Here is a 25,715-nt window from a genome sequence, read left to right on the forward strand (position 1 = left end):
GGGGACGGGACCACGAGGGGCTCAGCACTACAACAAACACTACCAACAGGGCATTGAGGTAATTTCTTTGAACTTAAGTTAAGGAATCAGATGAAAGCATAATGTGCAACTACATTCTGATAGAAATTATCAAATTATTATTTGTGACAGAACGAAGGCTGATTAGAAGCCACAGATGCCAGCCATTAACAGTGGTCATCTTTGAATTGAGAAACACACAGGATATGAACAAGAAACACAGGTAGGAATACCGTTTCCCACACGGGTTTATATTTATTTAATTCCCCGTTTAAATCACTAGCTAATATACATATTATTGTTATTTACAGCACATCATATTGCTACTTCACTAGATGACGTTTTCACCATTCCACAACAAGAAGGGATGCTTGAAGTTCTAAAGACATAGAGAAAAATGAAAGAAAAATGAAATGGACATACTTTGAATTTATTTGTTGACTGTGAATAATAGGATAAGAAAACATTGTGTCCATACTGAAAAGTTATTGCTCCTGAAGAAGAGAGGCACACTCTCGAAACGCGTAGAGCTCTGAATTAGGCAGGCTTTCCCCTTTTTTCTTGAATTTTTTTGAATTACTGTATATTCTTTTTGAGTGAATTGAACTCGAACATTCTTTATTATCATGTATATGGTACTAAAATACTATCATGCCTTCATAAAGACTTTTTGAAACTTTTATGTATATTGAAACAAATCATTGCATGTTTTTATATGTAATATTTGTACAAAAGAGTGGCTTAATTGATACTTTGCAATACTAAAAATCAACAATAAGTGAACAAAAAAGTATATTTTGTTTGGATCTTGTTATCCAATACCCAGAGGTGTGCAGGGGACGGGAGTTCCCATTGTTAATGGGAACACCATTCTTTTCATAGCACTGAAAAACTGAAGGTCATATCATTAAATGTGAATGGGCTGAATTTACCAGTCAAACAGAAAAAGGTGGAGAGATACCTGAGAAGGGAGCAACCGCACATAGTTACACTGCAAGAAACCCATATTCAAACCCGGGAAACGCATAGAATAAAATTCTGGGGATACACGAGAATCCTCCAGGCCACGCAAGCCAGTAAAAAAGGGGGCGTATTGCTAGCACTGAAGGATGGGCTGGACCCGACCATTAAGAGAAAGGAGACTGACGATCAAAGGAGATATCTAGCAGTAGTGCTGGAAGGGAGGGGACGTCTACATGGTAGCAACACTATATGCGCCCAACACAGGCCGAGACTCCTTCATCCAAAAAACTCTCACCCGTCTAGAGAAGTTCACAAAATCCCACATCATACTAACAGGGGACTTTAACATGGCCTGGGACCCTACTAAAGACAGGAGTAAGATCGCCCAAGGCCCACTGGTGCGACCCTCCGGGGACCTCAGGCGTAAACTCCAGGATTTGGCATTAATGGACACATAGAGGGAACTGGAAGGGGACAGGGAGGGCTACACTTTCTATTCGCACACACACCGGTCACACTCAAGGATCGACTATGCATGGCTCTCCAGTGCGTTGCTCGGGAAAGCAACCGATATAACACTATGCCCCAATAACCCTTGTTTTAAAAAGAAACCACCGGGCCTGTGGAGGTGGCGTTACCTGGCCCTGTTTTTTAAAAACATAACACTAGCCCGGGAGGTAGCGGAAGAGGCAGAGGACTTTGCTGAGAATATTAAGGTTGAGGATACCATGCCGCAGATATGGGGGGATGCCTTTAAAACAACAATCAGAGGGAGAATCATAGCGATAAAAGCAGGAAGGGATAGTGAACTGAGGCTGGAAGAAGCACAACTAGAGGGGAAACTAAAGGACATAATGGCTAGAATGGGCTTGGCACAGACGTCAGCCATAAAAAGGGAGTACAAGTCGATACAAGGAAAACTAGACCTCATACAAACAAGGACAGCGGAGCGCAGCCTGCTGCGCCTTAAGCTAAAATATTATAACAAAGCCAACAAAACAGGCTGTCTCGTGCCAGAATGTTGAGGAAGGAAGAAAAGGATCACAATCTTAAAAATGAATGGAAGGTTGACCAGTTCCAACAACAGAGACATTGAGAGAGAGTTTGTTCAGTTCTATACCAAATTATACAGCTCAGAAAATCCATCACCGACACGCCAGGAAGCCTATTTAGACAAAATTGAATTACAACAAATATCGAAGGCGGAGAGGGAAGCTCTAGAACAGGAGATCACAAGAGACGAAGTCAGGGCCGCAATAAACTCCTTACCCATCCACAAACCCCGGGGACCGGACGGATTTGGGGCAGAATTTTATAAAACCCACAAAGAAACCATAATACCCCATCTCACGAACCTATTTAACCACATAGGAGCGAACAAGGCCTTGCCCAAATCAATCGAAGAGGCGAAGGTGATTTTAATACCTAAGAAAGGCAAAGACCCCACACAGTGCGGGTCCTATCGCCCCATAGCCTTCATTTATGTTGATGCGAAAATTCACACGAAAGTCTTAGCTTTCAGACTAGACCTGATCCTTCCCAAAATAGTCCAAGCCGACCAGTCAGGCTTTATTAGAGGCAGACAGTAGGAGACACCGTCAGGAGAATAGCATGCCTAATCGAGAAGACCCACAAGCGAGGAATCCCTGCTCTCCTTGTGGCAGTTGATGCCGAAAAAGCCCTCGACCGGGTGGAGTGGGGATTCCTCTTTGCAACTATGATCAAGATGGGGTTCGGGCCAAAATTCCTGGGCTGGTTTAGGGCCAACTATCAACAGCCGCTCCTCCAGCTCTCCATTAACGGGCAAATCTCTGAGTCAGTATCGGCCAGGAGTGGCACGAAGCAGGGATGCCATTTGTCCTCCATAATATACGCATTACACCTAGAACCCTTTCTAGCAGCTACAAGAGCTAATGAGCGCATAGCAGGAATACTCTTTGGGGGGGGGCACCCACAAGATCGCTGCCTTCACGGACGACACGCTCTTGACGCTGGCTCAACCAGATACCTCCCTGAGAGCAGTAGACGCAGAACTCACCTAATTCGGGGAAGTGGTCGGGTTAAAAGTGAACACAAGCAAATTCGAGATCCTCAACCTAACGCTCATGAATAAGGCAGAGCAACACCTCAAACAGACCTTACAGTATAGATGGATAGAGCATCCTATAACGTATCTAGGGGTAAACCTGGCCAAAACGGTGGGAGGACTATACCAAGCAAATTACCCACCCCTCTTGGAAAGGCTTAAAACCAAAATGATAGACTGGGGCCCGCTAACAATAACATGGATGGGGCGCATTATGTCCTAAAAAATGGTAGTACTACCGCAACTGGTCTACTATTTCACGGCTCTTCCTGTCTGCATTCCGCCGGCCTTCTTCAAATTCCTTCACAAAGTCACAAATCAATTTGTGTGGAGTAAAAAACCCCTGAGAGTGGCCGGCAAGTTAATGAGAACCCCAACTGCCTCAGGGGAAATGGGGGAACCGGACTTCAGGGCCTACTATACGGCCGCCCAAATGACGATCATCAGAGACTGGCAAAAGGAGGATCGGGAGAAAATATGGAGACCCATGGACAGGGCTGTGGTGGGGGGGACCTAGTGGGAATCTTGTCGAAACCCAGGGCAGACAGACGGGCGCAAATTTATAGTAGCTGATCTTATCAACAGTGGGAGATGCTTGGGATTATGCGGTAAAAAAGGCTCACTTTACCACCTACCCTTCACCATACACACCCCTATTTGACAACCCGTAATTCACCCCAGGACACAAGACTCCCACGTTTGAGGCCTGGAAACAAGGAGGATGCCAGAGAATTAGAGACATGTTCATCGACGACCAGGTTAAATGCTTTGACCAGTGCAAGTCGACTTCGGCTTGTGGGAAAAGGAAAGGTACAGCTGTGCTCAACTGAGGCACTGGTTATTACACCCTTCCATGAAAGAAGTGGGGAGCCGTCAGATGACTCCAGTTGAGAGGTACCTAAAAACAAACACGGGGGACAGGAGAGTGGTTGCATCCATATACAAACACATAAAAGACGGAGAGGCCCCTCCATCTAGAGCATGCATGAAAAAATGGCAAGCCTCCACAGGATGCACAATAGAGGAAACAGAGTGGACACAACTTTGGGCGTATATTCCAAAATTATCGAGATCCCTCCAAGTCAGAGAGATATGGCTGAAGCTAATGTTTCAGTGGCACTTAACACCGGTCAGGTTACATAGAATCTACCCAGGGACATCACATCTTTGCTGGAGGGATTGTGGAGGGGAGGGTACCTGGAGCCACATATGCTGGGACTGTTAAAAAATAGACCAATTTTGGAGGGGCATACAAGAAGCCATTGAGCAGGTCCTAGGGGTCAAAAGTGGAGGAAACAGGGGTCTAGCAATGATAGGACTTAATGGGGTCCTAGAGGACATCACTTCAAAGCCGAGCCGCAAACTCTACGTCATCATGATGATGGCAGCAGCTTTGGTTCTGCCACGTAGGTGGAAGACAAGAGACCAACCACAGGACAACAAATGTGTAGCCAAAATATGGTCCTTCGTCACCATGGAATTGCTCACCTACTCGATACAGGGGGAGCACAATAGATTCAACACTGACTAGTCAAGCCCTACTGAGATATTTAACGGACGGTGCTTGCAGAACATGGTGCCCGAGGTCTGTGGGTGTCTCTTAGAATTAACAGACCCGCTGGGGGAAGGTGACATATGAGAGACTTGTATCGATGGACCAACACGAAGAGAGACCCAGAAACGACCATCATTCCCAGAGTAGGGTCATTTTGAGGAACTGATCCACGTAAAGACTGTACCCGGATAAGGGGGGGAATCAAGGAGAGGGGGGGAGCAAGGGAGGGGGGGAAACTTTCATATTGAAAGATGTTATTGTTTAAAAATGCAAATAAAGAATTGGGGAAAAAAATTATCAGATTCAATCCTTCTACTCTCTGATAATGTCCAGCTGCAATGTCATTTAATTCCTATGGCGTGTAGCATTGATCACAAGTATTGTCTCAGCAAAGACCTGCATCATAAGTCCGTTAAACAAGCAAGAGCATCCCTGTATTGAGAAAGAATTAAGACACTGAAAATGTTTTAGTTCTCTAAAGCCCAGTCCTCACACACATAGTATTGTAATTTCATGACGAGATTGGACTTAACATTGTCAAACAAGTATTATTCTCAACAGACTAATCCACATCTGCAACGCAATACCTGATGGCGGAGAACTTGTGCCGGTTTCCATGACGATCCATAAGGCTGATGAGGATCTCCAGAACAAAGAGGCGGATCTCACCATCTTCCATGAGTGACACACAGAGCAGAGGGTCAAGGAAGGAGCTGGGAAGTGCCGAAAGCAAATTACTGCACTGGAATCCTATTGAGACCTGCAGGATTCAAAGAAGGGAGACTCATTGAGCTTTGAAGGAAGTGCACGTTTAAGAACAACATCTCTCAATCTAAAGACCAATTCTGAGGTAAAACAAGCCACAGGACAGTATCTAGAAATAGGAAATGCAAGCACTTTTCATTACTTACATTTAGTGAGTATACTTATAATATATGCTTGTGACAGGGAAGCTCTAAACTATGGACATAGGAAGTGCTGTAGTCTTTCCAAATGGATACTTCAAGAACTTTAGGAACTGATGGCTACTGCAGCTCGAGGTTCTCATGCAATTTGCTGCAATAGTTACATCAAGATCGATCATCCGACTTAGGAAGATGGTTAACTGCATGTTCCTCTTTTCAAGCAAATATACTGCAGTAAGTACAGTCCTTGATAAAGTCAACAAAATATATATTTTCAGGAAAAGACTTCAGTTATAACAGAGTAAAGATCATTTATCTTCAGCAAAACCCGTGAAATTCAGCGAGTGTGGGAAGAGGCGACCATCCTGACTCATCCCAGGATCTCATATCTCAGGTCTCCCTTTTTCCCCCGTGCTCAGCAGCTGAGGGGACTCTTGCTTAGGGAGAATTTAGGGGAGCAACAGGCTGTGAAAAATTTCAATCTACAAACTGAAGCAACGTTAATACACTTGTTCTAAACAGATAGATTCATATGAACTCGTTTTTTGTTTGTTTTTGCTTTCAGTAGAGGAGCAGGCTGGGAGGGCAATGAGGAATCTGTGGGTGGATAATCCATAGAAAGAACATTACTATAAGAAATGTTCTGTTGCAGAATGGAGGGAAAATGATTAATCCTAATGGATTGCATATTCCACCAGGTTCCTAATCTAGATAGACTCTGAAAGCAGTACAAAATATCAGAGAAGGAGTGAACGTGAACAATGCAAGACCGCATGAACAAAGCAGCATATTGACCACCTAACAAATCCAGACAGAAACTTGGAGAATGTATGCAGGGAGGACCAAGTTGCTGAAGGTTAATGTTAAAGGACATTTATACCACGCAGTATCACCACTGGAGTGGTCCCCTTGTGCTCACACACATCTGAAAGGCAAGAGGGTAGTATGAGTTAGTAGGGCAAAGCAGGGACACGGTAGAGAGAGTTGTAGTGTGCTGTTGGCAGCTTCAGTTTGGTTAACACCGTTCTCTGAGCATGGGTGTGGTTTCTGAGTCGGTAGTCCGTTGTGTGCTGTTGTGCGAGTTTAAGCGCGATTTGTTTTGTTGTTGTAATAAAGTGTGTGCAGATTGCTGTATGAAAGATATGTTTCTGTTTGCTTTGCGTTTGAGAGGAGTATGCATAGAGTTGAGATTTTAGCGGCTGGGTTAGTGGGTTATTCAATCATACCTCCTTGCTTCGGACATCTGTGTTGCGCATCCTTGCCCGTATTTTGTATTAAGTTGTTCCATGGTGTGTCACTCTCCGAGGTCTATGCATAGTTGAGGCATGTCTCATTAACTGTCTAGTAGTCTGTAGGGCAAGTTGGTGATGCCATCTCCACCCCCATGTGTGGACTAGGGGTGTACATAGGGATGGTTCTTAGATTATCAAAGGGCGTGCCTACCCTCACCTCCCAGGTTTCCTTGACGCGGGATCCCCTCCTTCTACGGACGAGTAGGTGGCAGGCCTACTTCAAACCCTCTCCTTAACTGTCTGTTGATCAGTAGGGCAAGTTGGTGATGCTTCCTCCACCCCCCATGTGCGGATAAGGGAGGTACATAGGGATCGTTCTAAGATTATCGTAAAGTGTGCATGCCTTCACCTACCTGGTTTCCTAGACGCAGGCTCCCCTCCATCCAGTGGGCAAGCTATCGGTGGGTCTCCTCCAAACCCTAGGTGCAGACTAGGGAATGTACATAAGGTTAGTTCTAGGATTATCCTGGGTGCGCCTGTCATTACCTTTTGGTTACTAGAGCAGGATCCCCTCCCTCTAATTCTAGGGGGACTCCCTTGGCTCTGGAGGTTGCCTGGTTGGTCATTTCTTCCTCTTCTATGGCTAGGTAGCTGTCCCATCACAGAGGTCTCAGAGAGGGTTTTACACGGGCGTTGGTGTACCCTGGGAACCCCTCCACCCTGATATTTCTCCTCCTGTGTGTGTTTTGTTGTGATGCGTTGTATTCGCTGGTGCCAGTATTTTTCATTTGTTTCCTTCTGGTTCTGAAGTGAAGAGCCAGGTTTTGAGTACTTTTCTGAATTTTAGGTGATCCTTCATGTTGCGCATTTCTTTCGGGAGGGAGTTGAAAGTTTTTGCTGCCGGGTGGGAGAATGAAGATCCCCGAAGTTGTTTTCGTGTTTGGTTCCAGGTGGATGTCGTTGCTGGATCTGGGTGTTCTTGTTGGTTGGTAAATGGCGATTTTCCTTTGCAGGAATTCTGCTCCTTGGCCATGCTTGCTCTGTGCGTAATGAATGGCAAATCTCGACCAGTAGCACTCCTCTTTCCAATGCTGAGGACTCCGCCACTACTCTGGTGTAGTGAGCTCTAAGCCTTGATGCTCTTTCCTGCCTGCCTTTTCTTAACATTCTGTAATGCATACCACTTTCCAATGTGTGCAAAAGGTGACTGACCTTACGAAACGGGGCTGCCAGGGCCACATAGAAGCTCCATGCTCTAACCTGTGCAGCCTCTCCTCCTCCTTAGAAGAAGAGGAAGAAAAAAAGAATTATAGTTGAATATTTTTAATAGACCTGGAACTCTGATGTAACATTTGTAGAAATGCAGGTCTGACTCGAAGGGCAACTTTCTCCGTTGACATGGAACAGAGGAGGCCTAGCATGAAAGTGCTGCCTTTTGCTAATACATCGAGCAAACATAACAGCCACCACAAACACAGTTTTCAGTGTAAAGGGCAGAAGTGAACATGAGTGCATGGTCTCGAAAGTAGAAGCCATAAGTAAAGGAAGAACCACCAATCACAAAATGCAACAACAAATTGCACTGGTGGAAACCTATTTGCCAAGCCTTTCAGAAACTGGTCCCAAAGGGACTGCAAAGGAGAACCTTGCTCCAGAGACCTCATGAGAAATCTAAACATCAGCAAGGTAACTCTGGCGGTACACATTTGAAGTCCCTGCCCCACCAAAGACAACAAAATCTCCAAAACTGAGAATGTGGTCCATGACACGGGGTCCTCACTCTTGCACCAATCCCGTGAACTGCATCCACCTGAACATATAAACACATGACGTAGCAGGCCTGCTTTCAGGCAGCAACACTTGGGTGAACTCATCATTTAGCAGCCTGCCAACATAACTCATCCTCATGAAAAATGAGGGACTCTGAATTTGGGTGCAATATCCGACAGCCCAACTGGGACAACCAATAAATAAATAAACCAACCGGCCCTCCAAGGAAGGCACATAGTTGAGCAGGTGGCTATCTTGAGAACATCAATTTACCATGACCTTCAAGCTTTGGAGCAATAAGGATAATGCAATACACAAACCTTCTGAGAACTAGAGGGGGATGCAGCAGGAATGCAAAGTGGAGTTTGAAGTCCACTCCACTATAACGGTGTGCTCCAATTCCCTTCTTGGAGGAGAACAGAAAAGCTTGCACTTCATGTTGTCCTTTGTCACAAATGGTCAACTGTAGGTGTTCCCTAAAGTATGAAGATTTCCAAAATGACCTGAAGGCAAAGCTCCAACTCATCAGAGACTGAGCACTGCCTGCTCAGGGTCTGTAACACCTCATTCTCTGATCCGGCTGGTTTGGCTGACACAACAGAGGTGTGGTTCTCCAGAACGCAAAACCAAAGACACATTGCTTCCCTGCACAGAGTTTACTGCCACCCCCACAACCCCTCGCCTTGATGAGATCATGCATGGTCATTGCATTATCAGTCAAGATCAGGACCTTCATCCTCTGAATGGAAGGCAGGAAGTTCATCAGCACCAGTCTGATGGCTGCAGCTCCAATAGATTGATGTGCCAAAAGCACTGTGCCGGGACCAATGATCACTCATCTGCAGATCTTGGAGATGTGCAACCCAGCCTTTCAGAGAAGCATCTGTAACATTCTGGACCTCCGACCACCCTTACCAGCACTGCTACCCTGCCCCAAGTTCTTCTGGCAAGACCACAGAGGAAGATCCTCATCAACTAGCCTCGAAACGCGTTGGAGGTTCCACATCTTGCTGGAAAAATGGAACCATTGACTGCGGAGCAGCCACTGATGAGAACACATTGTCAACTAAGCCTACGGTACCGGAAAAAATACAGGATGCCATGAGGCCCAGAAAGTAGGGAACGGCTGATGCTGGTAGCATGCGAAGTTCTGGAACAAGAGGACCATTTGGTGAATGCTGTTTCCTGATGGGCCGTCTCCAGCTGACTGTCCAGAACTGCTCTTCTTGACTGGAGCTTTCCAAAAGGTGTCATCTGAGATTCCTGGAAGTTCAAGTAGAAGCACAACAGGTGTTCTCAAGGTGGTTCGACACCTGTGCTGGAGGACGATCTTGAAGGAGCAAATCGCCCAGGTCAGGAATGGCTTGGAACTTGTCCCTCCCGAGACTGGTCACCATCACTGCCATCAACTTGGTGAATACCCAGGGGACTAGGTTAGCAGAGCATAAGCACCCTGAGCTGATAATGAGCGGTGCCTGTAATGAACCTCATGAACTTCCTGTGCTTCTGATGGACTGGCACATGGAACTAAGACACAAACCAGTCCTGACCCTGCAGAGCTTGGAGAATGTCTTTGAAGGTCACCATCCTCAAATTGTCCTTCCCCAGGAACATGTTCAAGCCCCTGAGGTCCAGGATGAGACCTCAGACCTCCCCTTTTTTCAGCACCAAGATGTACCGGGAGTACCACCACAGACCTTCCTCATCGGGTATGAAGCAACTCCATGTCCCCCTTAGCTGAAAGCAAGGTCAGTTCCTCTAAAAGCATGGGTTTGGATCATGGAAAGAAGGTCTGTCCTGCGGTTTCTGAAGAAAGGAGAGGCAGAAGTAATTCTGAGCCAGTCGCAAAACCCATGCATTGAAGGTGAATGGCTGACACTCCCAGGCAAAGGCAGAGACACAACCCCCAATAGGAGCAGGGTAGGAGGAGGATACCTCAAAGAGGCTTTGATTAAGATGGCATGGAAGGCACTGATGCAGCTGAACAGTGACCATTCAGGGCCCCCCTTTCTTGGGCGGGTATACCAAATCTGAGCAGTCTTCCCTGGGGCAGACTGAGGCCTTCCTGTGCGCAAAGGATATGAAAGGCCGGTAATCTCATCCTATGAAACCATAAATGAAAAAAGTGGTTGTGTTGGTTTTAAACCCAAACAGATCAATGATGTTGAACGGCATGTCTAGCAATTTTGATTACACAACCCACAAGCCAAGACTTGAACCATAAATGTCCATGCATCACTGAAGACACCCGAACTGAACATCTGACACAATCAGCTACATCCAGGCCTGCCTGACATGCCACTTCCTTTCTCCAGTCCAGCCTTTTTTTCTTAGTAAGTTCCTTGTTGAAAGTGGGCATAGAGCACAGAGTGTGTCACAGGGGTAGGGCCAGCAATGGCTGCATAGAACAGCAATGTTTGAGGAACCTTATCAAAGAAATCCATAATCTTATTGTTGACCAATGGTTTGGATGGTGCTGTAAGGCCCAAACTAGGCACTACTTTCTAGATACCATCCTGTGCCGGGTGATAAGTTGCCCATACAGGGAAGCTTGTTGCGCCTTAAGGCCACGCAAAATGTCAAGGCCACTGACATCATGAAGATAGGACACCAAATTTAAAATGCCTTCCTTGTCGGCCATGTAAGGAAGGCATGGTATCAAAGTAAGGCAGACATAAGTGATCACAGTTCAAGGGTGTTTATTAAACTGTAAAAATGGGTGAGATAAACACCTAATCTAAACGTAAATCTAAAATGGGAGCAAGCTACGACCATCAAATAATAATAATACAGTCCTAGTGGAGTCTAGTCAAATAAAAAGGGCCTATACTAAGAAAAACCTCTTGCCAATCCTTACCACTACGATACAAAAGAGTGTGGGATAATGTTCACAAGAAAAGAAAGGAGTGTCACAAAATAATAAGTCAGGATGTTATGGCTGGGGTTTCCCTTTCCCATGTTTTAAGCACAGGATAAGGCAGGACTCTCGTGTACAGCACACTTCTGGGCTTCTCCGGGCCAAGCTCACAGTTCCTTTTCTCAATATCAGGGCCTTCTGTGCACAAGTCTCTTTCATGCAAAGTCTCTTGCTTCAGGGGGCCTGATGTATCAATCAATAAACAAATAGTTATTTCTATAAATCTTCACGTCGGGCGATTACGCTTCACCCGATGATCCCCCCTCAGCCAGTCTCCGATCCTTTTCACAACATTAGCCTCCCTCAATTGGGCTCAGACCACCAACTCACTGTGGACATCCCTCACGTCTGTCATCACAATGTAGTTCCATTACCTTTTCAATTCATCATCTTGCACTATTCAGGAATCTCAATGTCTTTTTAAACAATTCTCTGGGTTACTTTCTCCCCTTTACTTAGGTCCCCCTCATCCTGGTTCAAACCTTCCTTTACCTGCCTGCTAAAACACTTGCCAATTCACAAAGATTCTTCCGAAGGGCGGTCACGTCTCGCTGGGTCATTCTGTGATTCTATGGCAAGTGTAGGTTTCACATTATCGTAATTTACATGGTGTTCCCCTCAGTAACAGTTCACTTCACAAAGTATCAAAGACTCGACTGTACAAAGGGTTTTGGCTTGACCCTTGTATGACCACTTTGACACCTCACCCCGGCCTCCCTTAGGGGCTCTTGGTTCTTGTAGTTCACTCAATTCACCATATCCTCCTTGTTCAGGAGTGTGGCATTTGTCAGAGTCTTTCGAATCAGCGCCTATGTGATGCAGGACCGCTCTAACATTTATACCTCATTTGTTCACAAAAGACCTTTGTCCATGATCTTTTCTTTATGCAAAATGTTGCCACTGCAACCTTGAGTTTAACACAGTCCGGTCCACTATCAGTTTCCTCAGACTGACCAGCTGTGCTGAACTCATTGGGTTTTCTCCCTCTGGAGTCAATGACGGTCCCACGGCAGCAAGATCTTTTCCCTGCCCTGGCTATCAGTGCAGGAGGGTCCCGTTTACCGCAGACATCTGTCACACCAATCGCCAGCTGCTATTCCAGGTATTATGGTTCTTTTATCGAAGGCTTTGCCGGTCTGGGTTGAAAAGCGCAAGGACAATTCCCTTCCTGTCATCCTTTTAGTTTCCATCGCCTTTCTCCTCCGTTTGAACTGCCGTCCTGGAACAGCTGCTACCTCGTGCGTACGGCCTTGCTCAAAGTGTGCTCTCATTTTCCCCCCCTTTATCCCTATGGGAAAGGGGAAGGGCCATCAGGTGTGTGAAGTTATCAGCAATTACCTGACTCTGCCTGACCCTTGCATTGGGACATGTCAGGTAAATGGCTCTGGTGTTACTTTCGCGGTGTGACAAAGTTTTTGTGTAGGAAAAGGGGGGGTATAGTTTCTAAATACCCTATGGAGTAGGATGGGGAAAAGGTGTCATAAGGAAGGGGGTACCACGTCTCACCCTTCGATGTCGCACTTCCACTCCCCGAAGTCCCCCATCCAGGTGATCCTCCCGCACTGGTCCTCCCCCAGAAACTGGATCCAATACCAATGGCCATGTCCTGGCCACCTGGATGACAGATCCCCGGGGACTAGCAAGTGGGACACCTTCAGGTTTCTCGCAGCCATGAAGCCTGAGAAAGGGTCCTGACCTGCCCGCATAAGGGACTCATGTCCATAAGGAACATGGTCCCTGTCACCATCAAAAATAGCCTCATAGACTGGAAGAGCCAAGGCCAATTCCAGAGCATAGTTGCTCGACTGGGATTGAGCAAAGTGGCCAGCGTGTCACTAGCAATCAGAGCTGAAACTTCAGTGCTAAACCCCAAGCAGGTGCAAGCACCAGAGGAGCACCATTAAAGAGCATGCAGCTACCCTCCACAGGGTCCCTACCGGTCGACCAATGCAGTGGACTTTAAAGCTGCCAATGCTGTGCTTGTTGAGGCTTTGGAAAAAAATAGGTAACATCTGATTGTAATATTCCTCCACATTTCGCAATAGATGTATGCTTACTAGGAAAGAAGGCCTTACCAAATTGGGAGTCAAAGGAATCCACACTTCCGCCCCCCCATGACCTGTGCCACCTCATTTCTTGGGAGGAGGAAGACTAATCATGTGACACGCTTCTTCGCCTTACGTCTCCTGCCCTATTTTTTGTCCCGTTTCTCTGGGGTAGGCTCTTCGGTCTCCACCTCCTTACACTTCGGTTAAGATGAGGCCAGGATTCTGAGGGGGGGTGATCTAGCTCCACCTCTTGGTCTGACCTGTAACACTGCACACAAATATTGTGTGGGTTGGTGATGGACATTTTAGAGCTATAGCCCCCGACAGTGCTTCAGTCTCAAAGTCTTGGGATCAGGGATAATGGCACACAAACATTTTACTTCTACACGCTACATAGTTTAGAGTTCCTGGAATACCCTGTGGACATTATAACATTAACATTGTCATGGAAACAATTGTAGATACTGTGAAAATGCATTTATTCAGGTAAGCCTTAAGCTCCCCTACTTTGTTTCGTGCACCCACACCTTCTTGCAAAATCTATTTAGAGCTGCAAGGAATCGCTGCACAAGAGTGCTGAGAATGTTGCAAAGAAATTAGCTAATTGTTATTACAGCCTTGGATCTTACACAGGCTGGACCAAGGGCGATGAAATATTTTTGTCTGCAGCTCTTTAATTTCGTGGGTCTCACAAATGCACTTACAAATAATAAGGATAGTTTATGACACAGGAGATGTTCTGTTCTATTTTTACCAGGAAAGGGTTATCCTAAACAAACTGTACAAACATGCCGCTACACAGTAACCAGCGGTCATGAAAACAAAAGATAATGTTAAAAGGATTATTTCCTTTCAGTGAGAACAGTCTGTTGTCTTGTGAGGTCAGAAAGTTAGAATGTGCAAGCATGAAATCACTGACGAAAATATATGTTTTCACAGAAAACCCTATACGTAGCATGGAGCCGTAAACCATCTATGATATCTATTACATCACACTTACAGCAGAACTCATGTAAACTGGGGTGCATAAAAGGATGCGATTTTCTTTCTGTACATTGCTCACTTCCGCACAGCTATTGTTGTATAAGAACCTGGGTCCACTTGAAGCAAATAAACGTTGTTGTTTATTCTCATCTCCGTGTCTGTTGGTCTTATCCGGTTTGCAGTACTGTTACCAGATTTTGGTTTTACAGATACAGAGAAACAAATGGTGAGACAGACAAGAGAAAAATGTAGCTCGACAGGCATGTTTTGAATTCCAATTAGGTTATTCTTAAATTTCCATCATTTTAGTCCATACTCCTTTGCATCCATCACAATCCCTTTATTTCACAGTTTCTCATATCTACCATTCCAATCACTCTTAACATTTCTTTCTTCTGGTAATCCTTTCAACCCCCATATTTACTCATTCATATTTTCTACATTTCTTTCCTCTGTACGCTTCCCTTTTTTAACTTAATTCTTAATATATCTATGTCTATTACCTAATCATTATATTTGTTGTTGTGATGATATATTCAGTTTCTTATCAAGCGTTCTTCATTGTAGGCCCTGATTCTGGGCCCCAAGTTCTTCTTAGCTTTTGGCCATTATTTAGTAGATATTTCCACTTCAGTGAATTCCATAAATAGAGAGCATGTAGTTAAATATGTGCATACGACTGCTTCATTTTGTTATATATATACCCTAGATGGACATTTCCCATACGCAGGCCATACTTAGATCAGTTGTGTCTGTCTTTTTTGAGTGTGTGACTAAGTCCATTTTAGCTGCTATTATCTGCTGTGCCATCAGTGGACTCGCACTTGTTGCCGTGGCCTGTACCACATCGGCACCCGGGCACTATAATGGTGCAGAAGAAGGAGACTGACACAAAGGTGGCATGTTTAGGGCTATAGACATTTATTAATAAATAAAGCAAGAGAAAACCTATCTTCCCATTCCTAAGATGGGTTTCCCTGCCTCAACTAAATATATAAGTCTCTGTACCAGAGTCCAGAACCAAGGGAGCAAGGAAAATCCAATTGGGGATTTGTTCTGCATCAGTGCTGTTTGCGAAGTGCTGAAACCACGAAGTGCCGCTGAACCGAAGAGTCCGTAGCTGCGGATGACCGTCCTGTACTGCCACAGGAGATTTGGCTTGTCATACAGAATTAGGGTGAAGACGCTAAGCTTTCACTAAAATCACAACTGTCCTGAAGATGGCCCAGTACTAACTATTTAGCCCACCGCAGACAACGATGGGACTACTGAAAGGGGCCGAAACATATGTCGACCTATAGAAAATTCAAATGTGTTTTTTCTTACTGTCTCTCCATATTAATAACAACCAATATGCTTGAAGAAATTGTTCAAGTTTCGCACCTGTTTTTCACAGAATGATTGCACCGATATGAATGGTATGAGTGAGATATGATAAAGCTGTATAGAGATATATTTTTTATATAATACTTTTAACAAATTCTATTAAAGAGATTAATTGATACAATTACTACGGTTCTGTTTACATATTGTCTCTCTTCTGAGACTTTGCTGTTGACTCATACATCAGCCCTTTAGCACCTACACCTGCCGTGCCGTCAGACCTTAGAGAGAGGGGTAGTCAGTCTGTAACCTTGTGCTCACTCTCCCTACCCTCCCTGTCTACAGACCTGTCCCCCCGAGAACAAAAAATATTTGGGAGTACCCATCATTATATCCTGCCACAGGAGGCCTCCAGACATCCTCCCTCTTGTCCCCACGACTGAGGCTTCTGAACCAGGGTCTGTATAGCTGTAGCAAGGCGCGCTCCAGCTGGACCACTTCTTCTAACTAGAGGTACTGTTTGGGCTTGGGGTACTTTCCTTCCTGCCTTAAGTTGTGCTGTCTCACTTGAGATTTGCACTTGCTTAACTTTCCGAGTTGATTTCAACTCCCCTTTGCACAGGCCTGACAGCTTGTGTGTCTTCAGTGATATCCTTTTGAAGAATCTGACTTTGTGAAATACATTTATCCAAGAATTGCATCAGACTCTAGACTTTGTCCAAATGACATTGGCTGTCCTGGCTCCCTAAAGGCACTCTTCTAAATCCATCGACTTTGGCATTGCTTGTCCCTCATAGGTTGTAGCTTGCTGAAAACTATTACTGCTGGGAAAGGCGTGCCTAGACTTCATTGGAGGATTTCATTGCCTCACCTTTTGTAACGCTCACCTGATTCTCGCAGAGGCGCCGGTCTTGACTGGGCGACTACCGTATCTTCAAAGGTGATGTGTAGCACCCGGTTGGCTCTTTGGGCTGGACCTCTGTGCACTGTATGCCTGACTTCAAGAGTAAGATGTCTGCAGATAGAAAATATGGGATTAATGAACTGGGGTTATTGGGGTGTCCCTATCTCTTCCCTTTTTGCTCTCCTGTAGACCCCCAAAGGTTAACGCTCTCACCTTAGGTAAGTGAATGCCGAGCTCTCCATCTGCCTCGGGGCAGGGTGCTGTAACCAGTTTCTTCACTGGATAGGTAGCGCAGGCCTCTTGACTTCAGAGGACTGCTGTCCGTCGTTTACTGCACGAACGGTAAGTTTCGAGTAATTCTATTGTCTTTAAAGTCTTTAGTAATGATGTCTCTTGTTTTGCAGGGTTCCGGCGATGGCGGATGACGGGCTGAAGTGAGTTGAAGATGGAGTCCGTGTGATGAATAGAAGCGCCTGGAAGCACGTAAGTAAGCGCTTGTTGCCTGCTTCACGATGCGCTCTAACTGTCTTTTATTTTGCAGGTATGAGTTCGGAGCGGCTGCAGGGTGCCGGAATACCCACTGGGTTAGATGTGGAAAGGAGTAATGGCACGTGAGTATTAAAGTTCCCCAATGTCTTTAAACGCACCTTGTTTTGTCTTTCAGATGCAGGATGCAGCGCCGAAGGCCTCCGGAGCGTGCGAAGAGTTGGTAAGCTTTTGTCTTTCAGATGCCGGAATGCAGTGTGAAGACCTCCGGAGCGCACGAAGAGTGGGTAAGCCTTTGTCTTTCAGATGCCGGAATGCTAACCTGTTCTTTCTTGTCTTTATAGGTGTTGCTGAAGACTGGATTCAGGATGGTAAGCCTTTTTCCTTAGGCCCAGGATCCGATGCAGAAGACACAATGAGCGTTCTGCTGCAGAGGATGCAGAATAACGCAAAGCAAGATTCATCCACCGGGTGTGGTTTAAATAGCCTCCTGTAGTGCTTAGGTGTCTCCTTCCACAGCCACGCCTAGGTAAGAAAAGAGTTCCTGCTTTCCAGAAGAGTTCCAGTGTTCTGAATCTAGGGAGTGGCTCCTGCCCCACCCAACAGGAAAAGTAGTTCCAAACAGAAGAGGATCAGAGGCTCAACTGGCAGGCAAGTAAGCAGCATGGTCTTCTGCAGGTAAGTCCACCCAAGCATTATGAGCCCGGCGCTTCCAGCGCTGGGACTGGGCATATTTATGAGCCTGGTGCCACTGGCGCCAGGACTGGGTCCAAAAGGTCCCAATTGGGACTGGTTGGCACTCGGAACCTGGGTTATGGATCTGCTTCCAAGGGAGTTGGGAAAACCCTGACCTTTTGGAAGCAGAGATCATGACACCTTTTTAAGAAACGGTTCTAAGCTTTTTATTTTCCTTAACTCTTCCTTTTTGCAACTCAGAGTCTAAAAGGTATATTGATGTGATATATAAATGCAAATACTATCCTTGTAATTGAAGTCACTTCAGGGTGTAGGAGAAGTGTATTGTCCATATCCAAAGAGTTTTCACCAGCTTGACTGATTCTGAAAAGTATTGCCAAAAGTTACTTGAACTGTTACAAAGAATTGCCTTTTTAAAGAATGCTTATTTAAAACTGATGTTAAATAATTATTTATAACTGAAACCTTCAGTATAAGTGTTATTTGGTTACTTGTATTGACAAATTACATTTGTACAGCTCTGCAGCTCACATTTAGCCCTCTTGAAGTACGCCTGGCTGCTCAGTCACACTACCAACTTCTGTAGTACAGACCTATACCAAAAGGTTGGCTACCTAATACCAAGCAGATAAGTCTTGTGTAGACTCACACAGTGTCCTCGAGTCAATGAGCTGTCCTGGCTATGCCCAAATTAGTTTTCAGTCTTCTTAAAATGATCTTGTGGTGAACACTGACTGCATATACATGGCGAATTAGCAGAATTCTTAAAAAATAAAATAACCATCTACCTACTGTGAGAAACCTAATGGTACTCTCCCGTTTACTCCCCCTTTATCCCAATCACTGTACCCAGTTCCTCCCATCCCAGTAAGAAAACATAAAGGAGCATACAAACTCTCAGAGAACTACCTGTCCCACAATACCTCAGATACTGACAAAGAGAAGGGAATGCAGGGAAATGGGAGGAAAGTATCCAGGCTTGAGACTCAAGATTCCCCCTTTTCTCCTATTCAAGCCAGATCCCTCTCCTCTATAGTCAGGGGTCACTTACCTTCATAACCCATAACCCCCTCCCCAATCACTGGGACAAAGAAGAGTAAGCAAAGAGGAAGGAAGATTTCCCATAGGGATCAACAGGGAACAGCTTACTACGGGGAACTGCCATGTTGTCACCTTAATTAAGTCAGGCAGAGTCAGGCAATTCATTTTAATCATCCACACCTGACTTCAACTGACCAATATGCAGAGTATAAAAGGTGTGGTTCTAAACAGCTTATCGAGCGAGCTGGGAATCTATTTCACACCGAGGAACGCTGGACCAGAAGCGAGGAGGAGCACGACGTGCCAGATCGCTGACCCGCTGAGCGCGAAAGGCTGCAACACGGCAGGGAGCCGTGCCTCCCAAGAGCTGGATCCAAGCAAAGACCTTGCTACAGACATTGTGTAAACAAGTGCTCATTCTCCTGGGGTAAGAGAAACCCAGGAGTAAGAGGGGCAGTGAGAGTGAGCCCTGATCCCAAGGCTGGAGGAAGGAAATTGTTTCAGTCCCATGTGGCAACCGTTGAGTTTCCAAAGCTCAGAGGAGCCCGGTGTGCATGTTCGTCAACCTTAAGTGAATGCAACTACAGAAACATTTAGTGTGTATATAAGAAGTACATTGCCAATAAGGAAAGGGCATGTAAGAGAAAGATTCCAAAAGCCAAGTAAGAGAAAGGACAGTATACAAAGTGTGCAGAAGCAGTGCATTCTGGAGCTGGAAGTTCAAAGCATGTGAATATAATGAAAAAGAAAGGGAGAAATTCGGAGTGGTCCTGCAGAGGTCTGTAGTAAAAGCCTTGCACATTCGAAAGTCTTCGACATCAGGAAGAGCTCCGAGCCTGGTTGAGGGAGACCAGCACTGTGATAGGATAGGGGAGGGGGACCCCTAAGGAATGTGAACTAAGCTGTGGGAAGCAGACCCCTGCAAGTGCAGTGGTTGAAAGGTCCGAGCCCGACCGAGGGAGACCTTTTGTTGAAATGTGATTTTGAAAGCTGGAATTAGTGACTTTAACATGGAAGGCCTGGAAGGCCTTGATCTATGTTTTGAACTGTCTTTGTTTTGAAAACCTGAGAAAGAGTGTGTCATCCTGTCTACGGGGGGCACCTTTCTCCGTGCTCTCCAACGTGGGGATGAGAGCTGACTCAGCCACATTGTTTCTTTAAATTCTAACACTGATTTTCCTTTGCATACATATTCTCCTTTACACATTTTTTGTATAAGAGATAGGGCAGGCATTAGGTTTGTTAGTATAGGCCACCTTTGATTTGACAGAGATGGACTAGGACTGTGATTTCTTTATTATTTGATGACAGAGACTACTCCCATCATAGCTATTGCGCAAAGCACAGGTTTTCCCTAACCCCGAAAATGGAATAAAGGTTTTACAAATTGTACCTCTTGTGTCAGTGTCATACTTGTGATACCATGCTACCCTTTCACTACCAACAAGAATTCTCAGAAGAAGCAAGGACATCCATCCGCCTGGAACCAGAGCCATATATTAGAAAAAAACATGGAGGATCATCATTCTCCCACCTGGCAGCCAAAACATGGAACACCCTTCTGAAAGAAATACATAATACAAAGGACCATTTAAGATTCAGAAAATCACTTCAGACCTCGTTCTTCAGCTCAGAATTGGACAGGAACGAGTAGAAACACTAAGACACCACTGAAAATTGAAACGGGCCACAGCGAATTTGCATGGAAGGTAGAAGCGGGGTATGGTGGGATCCCAGGACATACCCACTCCCAAACCACCATCTAACTCTAGGCTCCACCTAAGGATAGGCACCCTAGCTCCAGATGAGAGAGCACTAGCCAATAAATGGAACCCAGTGAGACAGGGAGCACCTACAAACCGGAGGGAGAGAACCTCCCGTAGAAACTCAGAGGCGATGGCAGGCAACCACCCCCCCCCCCCTGGTGACCTACAAGCAATCCTAGTACCATACACTACTCGACCCAAGGGTTGGGGGGACCTTCACCACCTTCCTAACCTCAGAACACCAAACAGTGAGACGATAACACTGGCACAGAATGTGGCAAGGCACTCGGCGAGTATCGAATGTCCAAAAGCGACAAGGTAAGAAAAAGCCCTAATAACCCAACTGCTAAACCTCAACTCGCCTCTCCGCATACATCTCTCAAAAACGCTAAACAAACACAACCAAGTTCTTGGGCAGCAATCCAAACCCAGTTCACAACACTGCAACAACAAAACAAACCACACATAGTCTCGCACAACAGCACATGAGAGTCTACCGATCCATAAAGCGCATCCATGCTTAGCAAACAGTGCTTACCGAACGGAAACTGCCAACAGTACATCATGATCTTCTCTCGCTCTACCTTTGTCCCCCTATGCCTAACTAACCCCTTACTTTTCTGAGCACCAGGGGACCACTCCGGTGGTGATAGTGCACGGTATAAATATCCTTTAACATATATATATATATATTCAGTGAAAAACCTTTGTTTTGACGTTATGGTTACAATTAAAACCGAAAACCCCCAGAAATACACCTGTTATGGTAAGCTAAGTAATCATAATTCGTGCCACCACCGCGCACTGCTAAGACTAACACCTAGAACATCAAAGATGATATCCCCTCTCTAGGCCATGCTTTATTAAAAAACACAGATTGCACATGCACACCATCGCACAAGACAGCCCTTTTACCCCTTTTACTGTTATGTTTGTAGAACTCCCTCATTGCCTGCTTTGAAACAGTCACACATATATCCACCAATAAGTAAAAAAAAAACTGTACAGATAACCCTATCAACAAATCAAGCCTCTACACACCAACTGTACAATTCTTTTCCATATGCATTTCCCTTGCTTATCGAAATACATTGTACACACTGCTGCTATAAATTCACACATGCATTGTGCAGTAAAAGAAGTGCATGAATGGAAAGAGGAGTAGGGATTACCAAGTGCTCATAGAAGGCGAGAAGGAAAATGCCAAGACATGCCAAAGTGGGAGGCCACTAACTACCTGCTGGGACAAAGGAGTACTAAGGGTGTGATGCACAGCTGCCAGGCGGTACAACCGCAAGGATATTGCTAAAGGGTGGAAAGGTGTACTGGTGTCGACTAGATATAGGGCCTGGACCCTGTCAGATTTATGAGGGTCCAGGCCACCAGTCTCACTGGTATGAGTTAGCAGGGAAGGGAGAAAGTAAAACAGGAATGCAAAAGCAGAGTTTTCTGAACTTTTCTGAATTTAAGGAAGTCCAGCTCAAGTATAACAGGAACAGGAAGGCCGTTCCAAAGGGAGGTACCAGACGAAGACAGAGACATGCCTCCTGCACTCTGTTTAACAAAGCATTTCACAAGCAGAGTATTAGAGTTACAGCAGCGGAGGGCTGTAGAAGGGGAGTATTTAGGCAAACAGTTGTACATATTGTAGTCCTTGCAATTCGCAGGAGCCAACATACACATTTTAGGGCTGCAGCAATACCATCCCTGGGCTTGAGGACACAAAAACTGACCGTGGACTTGCCGAATCTGCAAACCCTTTTTTCACCTATAAAACAGCTCCTATCATCTTTATTCCACTCCCCTACCATTTCCACGGCCTCTTTCAGGCAACAAATCACTCCAAATGTGTTCTCCAAACTGTTCGTTCACAGCGCTGTCCACAGACAACTGTAGTGTCTGAAGACTGCGCGGCACCTGCAACCACTTTTCTAACCTATAGAAACAGCCACATATCATATTTATTCCACCACCCCACCCTTTCCAGCCCCTCTTGTGACCACCAAAGAACCCCAAATTAAAGACTTTTTCCACATCGGCTGCAGTCTGCGGATCCAACAAGGCGAGTGCTTAAAAAATTACGCACCTCGCGCTCTTCAGCATTCAACCAGCGGGTGCGTATGATGTCAGCGGATATCAATCCAGAAACTGATTGGTCCAGGGACTGGCCGCGGACCCAAATCGGGAAGGGAGACCACACACTGGACCCAGATATCGCTCATTTTGTTTTACCTACTTTTTGGCGGTTTTAAAAAAAACTACTGGACGGATTTACAGCAAATTTACAAAAGAATGCTTTCAGGACCAGAGCACATTTGGTGAAAATTTGTGCAGCGGTTTGGGCTGGAGGCGTGAGCAAAATCTTTTTTCCATTGAGTCATTTTGGGATCCCCCTATAACTTTCACCCCCCCCCAGATCTTGCAGAATTATTCAGAGGGGACCATATATGTTTTATGTAAAGTTTTGTGAGGATTCGTCCAGGGGCGGTCAAGTTATAAATCGCCCAAAAAGTGCTCTGGGTTGAACAACTTAACTATAACTACCGGGCTGCTACCACATATATGTAATATATGGAGCATGGAAATGTGGTTTGTGCAGTCAATCTGCGCAGAAGAATCAGTAATCAAGTATTCAAGTCCTTAGTGATAGCACATCGGTTCTTTTTTGAATAAACAGGAAGCAGCCATCCAGTGGTGCGAATGGTGATTTATTACGGTCACAGCCGACGTGTGTTTCGACCTAAGGGTTGTCCTCAAGGCGATAAATGAAAATATAAGGGAACGATCCCTTGTGGTGTCCTCTCTGATGCTAGCGTGGTGTCTAGCGTTGAAAGTCTCAGGTTAGTCCTAGATGATGATCAGTGAAAGCACCGTGAAGTTGTAAAGGCAAAGCTTCTTGACTTATGTGGCTAGTCGGTATAATACAAACCAATATTCAGGGTTCTATTACCTAAATGGTGCTCAATGACAGCACTGCATAGTTGCAGGAGCAAGGAATCTTCACTAATGTTGTCAGGCAGGAAAATTAGGAATCCAAAATTCGAGGTTCTGATACCTTCGGGTGCAGTCTAAGGGATTGATCCCTCTTGCAGTCAGATTACTGATTCTTCTGCGCAGACTGACTGCACAAACCACACTTCCATGCTATTAACTGTTGGAGGAATCCAGGGGAACCTCCTCTGCAGTTCCTACTGCATTAGACAACCCTCATATTGTGAAAGTTGAGTGCACCCCAACCTGTCACTGCCCATTTTTCATGATTACCTCATGTAATATATGTACGTGAGCACGCAGTGAAGTAGACTGTGAAACGCGTTGTACTGCGGCTTTGTTTTTGTTCCCCTGTGAACTCATGAAAGCTGGAAACTATCTTTATTACATTGCCTTGGAGTTCTTTCTTTCCAGTCTATGGTTTTGTGATCCGGAGAAGAATCGAACAGGGCTCCTTTAGAGAATACACAATCCCAGCCCGCTGTTCCAGCCACCCGATGCCCTTAACCGGATGGCACTTTTTTTTCCTTTGTTTATTTTTTCTTTCTAACGTCTGGAGGCAACATGGATGCTCTCCCTGTTGCCTCCCCATTTGCCCCCCCACCCCAACTTACCTGCTGACCGGATTCTTGCGCTCCGGTCCCCGATGCTCCTCCCATCTGGCCACCTCCATCGAAATAGAAAAAGGACTGTTTTCCTTTTCAGATGACATCAGCCATTTTGGAACAAGTTTTCCATGGCCGCCGCCATCCAAAAAGGGACCTATTCCCTTTTCTAGTTCAATGGCAGTGGCCATTTTATTTGCTCAGGAAGAGGGGCCTGCACAGAGCTCATCACGTGTCCCCCCGGCTGGGCGGCGGACATGAGGTTTGATGGCCCGCAGCCCGGCTGTTAAACCCCATGTCCGCTCCCCAGCTGGGAGCGTGAAATCTATATTAATAGGAAGGCAGTGTCAGTGTTTCTACATGGCCTGAAACTGGACTGATGATCACAGTGACCCCGTGTACCCAACACTAGGCCCTTTAAGACAGGGTTGCAATACTTTGAGATGGTTGGGATGCAGAATATACTCAAACATCAATAATCAGACTGACTCAGGAAGTTGGCAAAGTATGTCTGTTTTATTTTCAATATTTTAAAACAGGCAGTATAACGAACATCAACGAACATCCGCTCTATCTTCTGCCTCAGCGAGTTTCATAAAAAATACAGTTTTTATAGCAAAACCTCGTCGTCATTGACGTTAATCTACATGGCAAACTACAAAAACCTACTTGGGAAAGTAATAGAATTAAAGGGAACATCTAGGTATACATTCCATACTTGTCAGGAAAAGTGATTGGGTCTCTGACATCAGGTGGGGCATCTAAGCCGTCCTCTAGGGCAAGTCATTATGAACGTCATCAAATACACAATGTCCTATTGGTTACATAAACTATAGGGCTCTCTATTACGCGGCCCTCTACAATTGGTTGGCACCTTTGTACCCCTCTGTAATATTCCACACACGCAAGCAGCACGCAGGTTGGCACCCGGGTGCTGGTGGGCTGGTCATGACCATAGCTTCCCACCTAATTAGACTGCCATCTATCATCATTCTTGCCGTCTGCCAGTCAATTAGCCTTTGAACATTGGCCTTGGAAATGTTCTCTGTGCCTGAGAATAAAAGGGAGTACAGGCATACTTTGTCTCTTGTTTTCGATACAGCTCAACTCAGTATCTATTTTCATCCGACCTTGTGAATGGAGACCATGTTTCAGAGCCTTTCTGTATTTAAAATACTATTAAATGATGAACCTCTGAAGTCTTCAATGATCTTGCTCCTCACCTCAGACAAGAGTTTGTTCTTTTCAGACGTTTTGTAACTACTGCATGAACATCCAAGCTCACGGTCGCCTCCGTCATGAAGTCGTTTTCCAACTGTGCCACACTGAAAAAGCCTTTCTATTCAAGGGGTCCAGACTCTGCTAAAGTGCGTTGCGTAACATCCATAGTCCATACATTCCTATGCATATACGTTGGCGCATCGC

At 45.4% G+C, this 25,715-nt stretch overlaps 1 protein-coding gene across 6 annotated transcripts in view; it reads right to left on the reverse strand.

Moving 5' to 3' along the window:
- The window catches only part of EFR3B (EFR3 homolog B), a 1,154,471-nt gene that overhangs the window by 203,679 nt on the left and 925,077 nt on the right, over positions 1–25,715 (reverse strand). For all 6 annotated transcript variants that reach the window (XM_069605670.1, XM_069605672.1, XM_069605667.1 and 3 more), the window contains one exon: positions 5,210–5,382. In XM_069605670.1, the coding sequence (XP_069461771.1) occupies positions 5,210–5,382 (173 nt within the window). The remainder of the gene's footprint in view (positions 1–5,209; positions 5,383–25,715) is intronic.

The sequence above is a fragment of the Ambystoma mexicanum genome, chromosome 4p (genome assembly GCF_040938575.1).
Source record: "Ambystoma mexicanum isolate Mex_15411 chromosome 4p, UKY_AmexF1_1, whole genome shotgun sequence".
NCBI classification, from domain to species: domain Eukaryota; kingdom Metazoa; phylum Chordata; class Amphibia; order Caudata; family Ambystomatidae; genus Ambystoma; species Ambystoma mexicanum.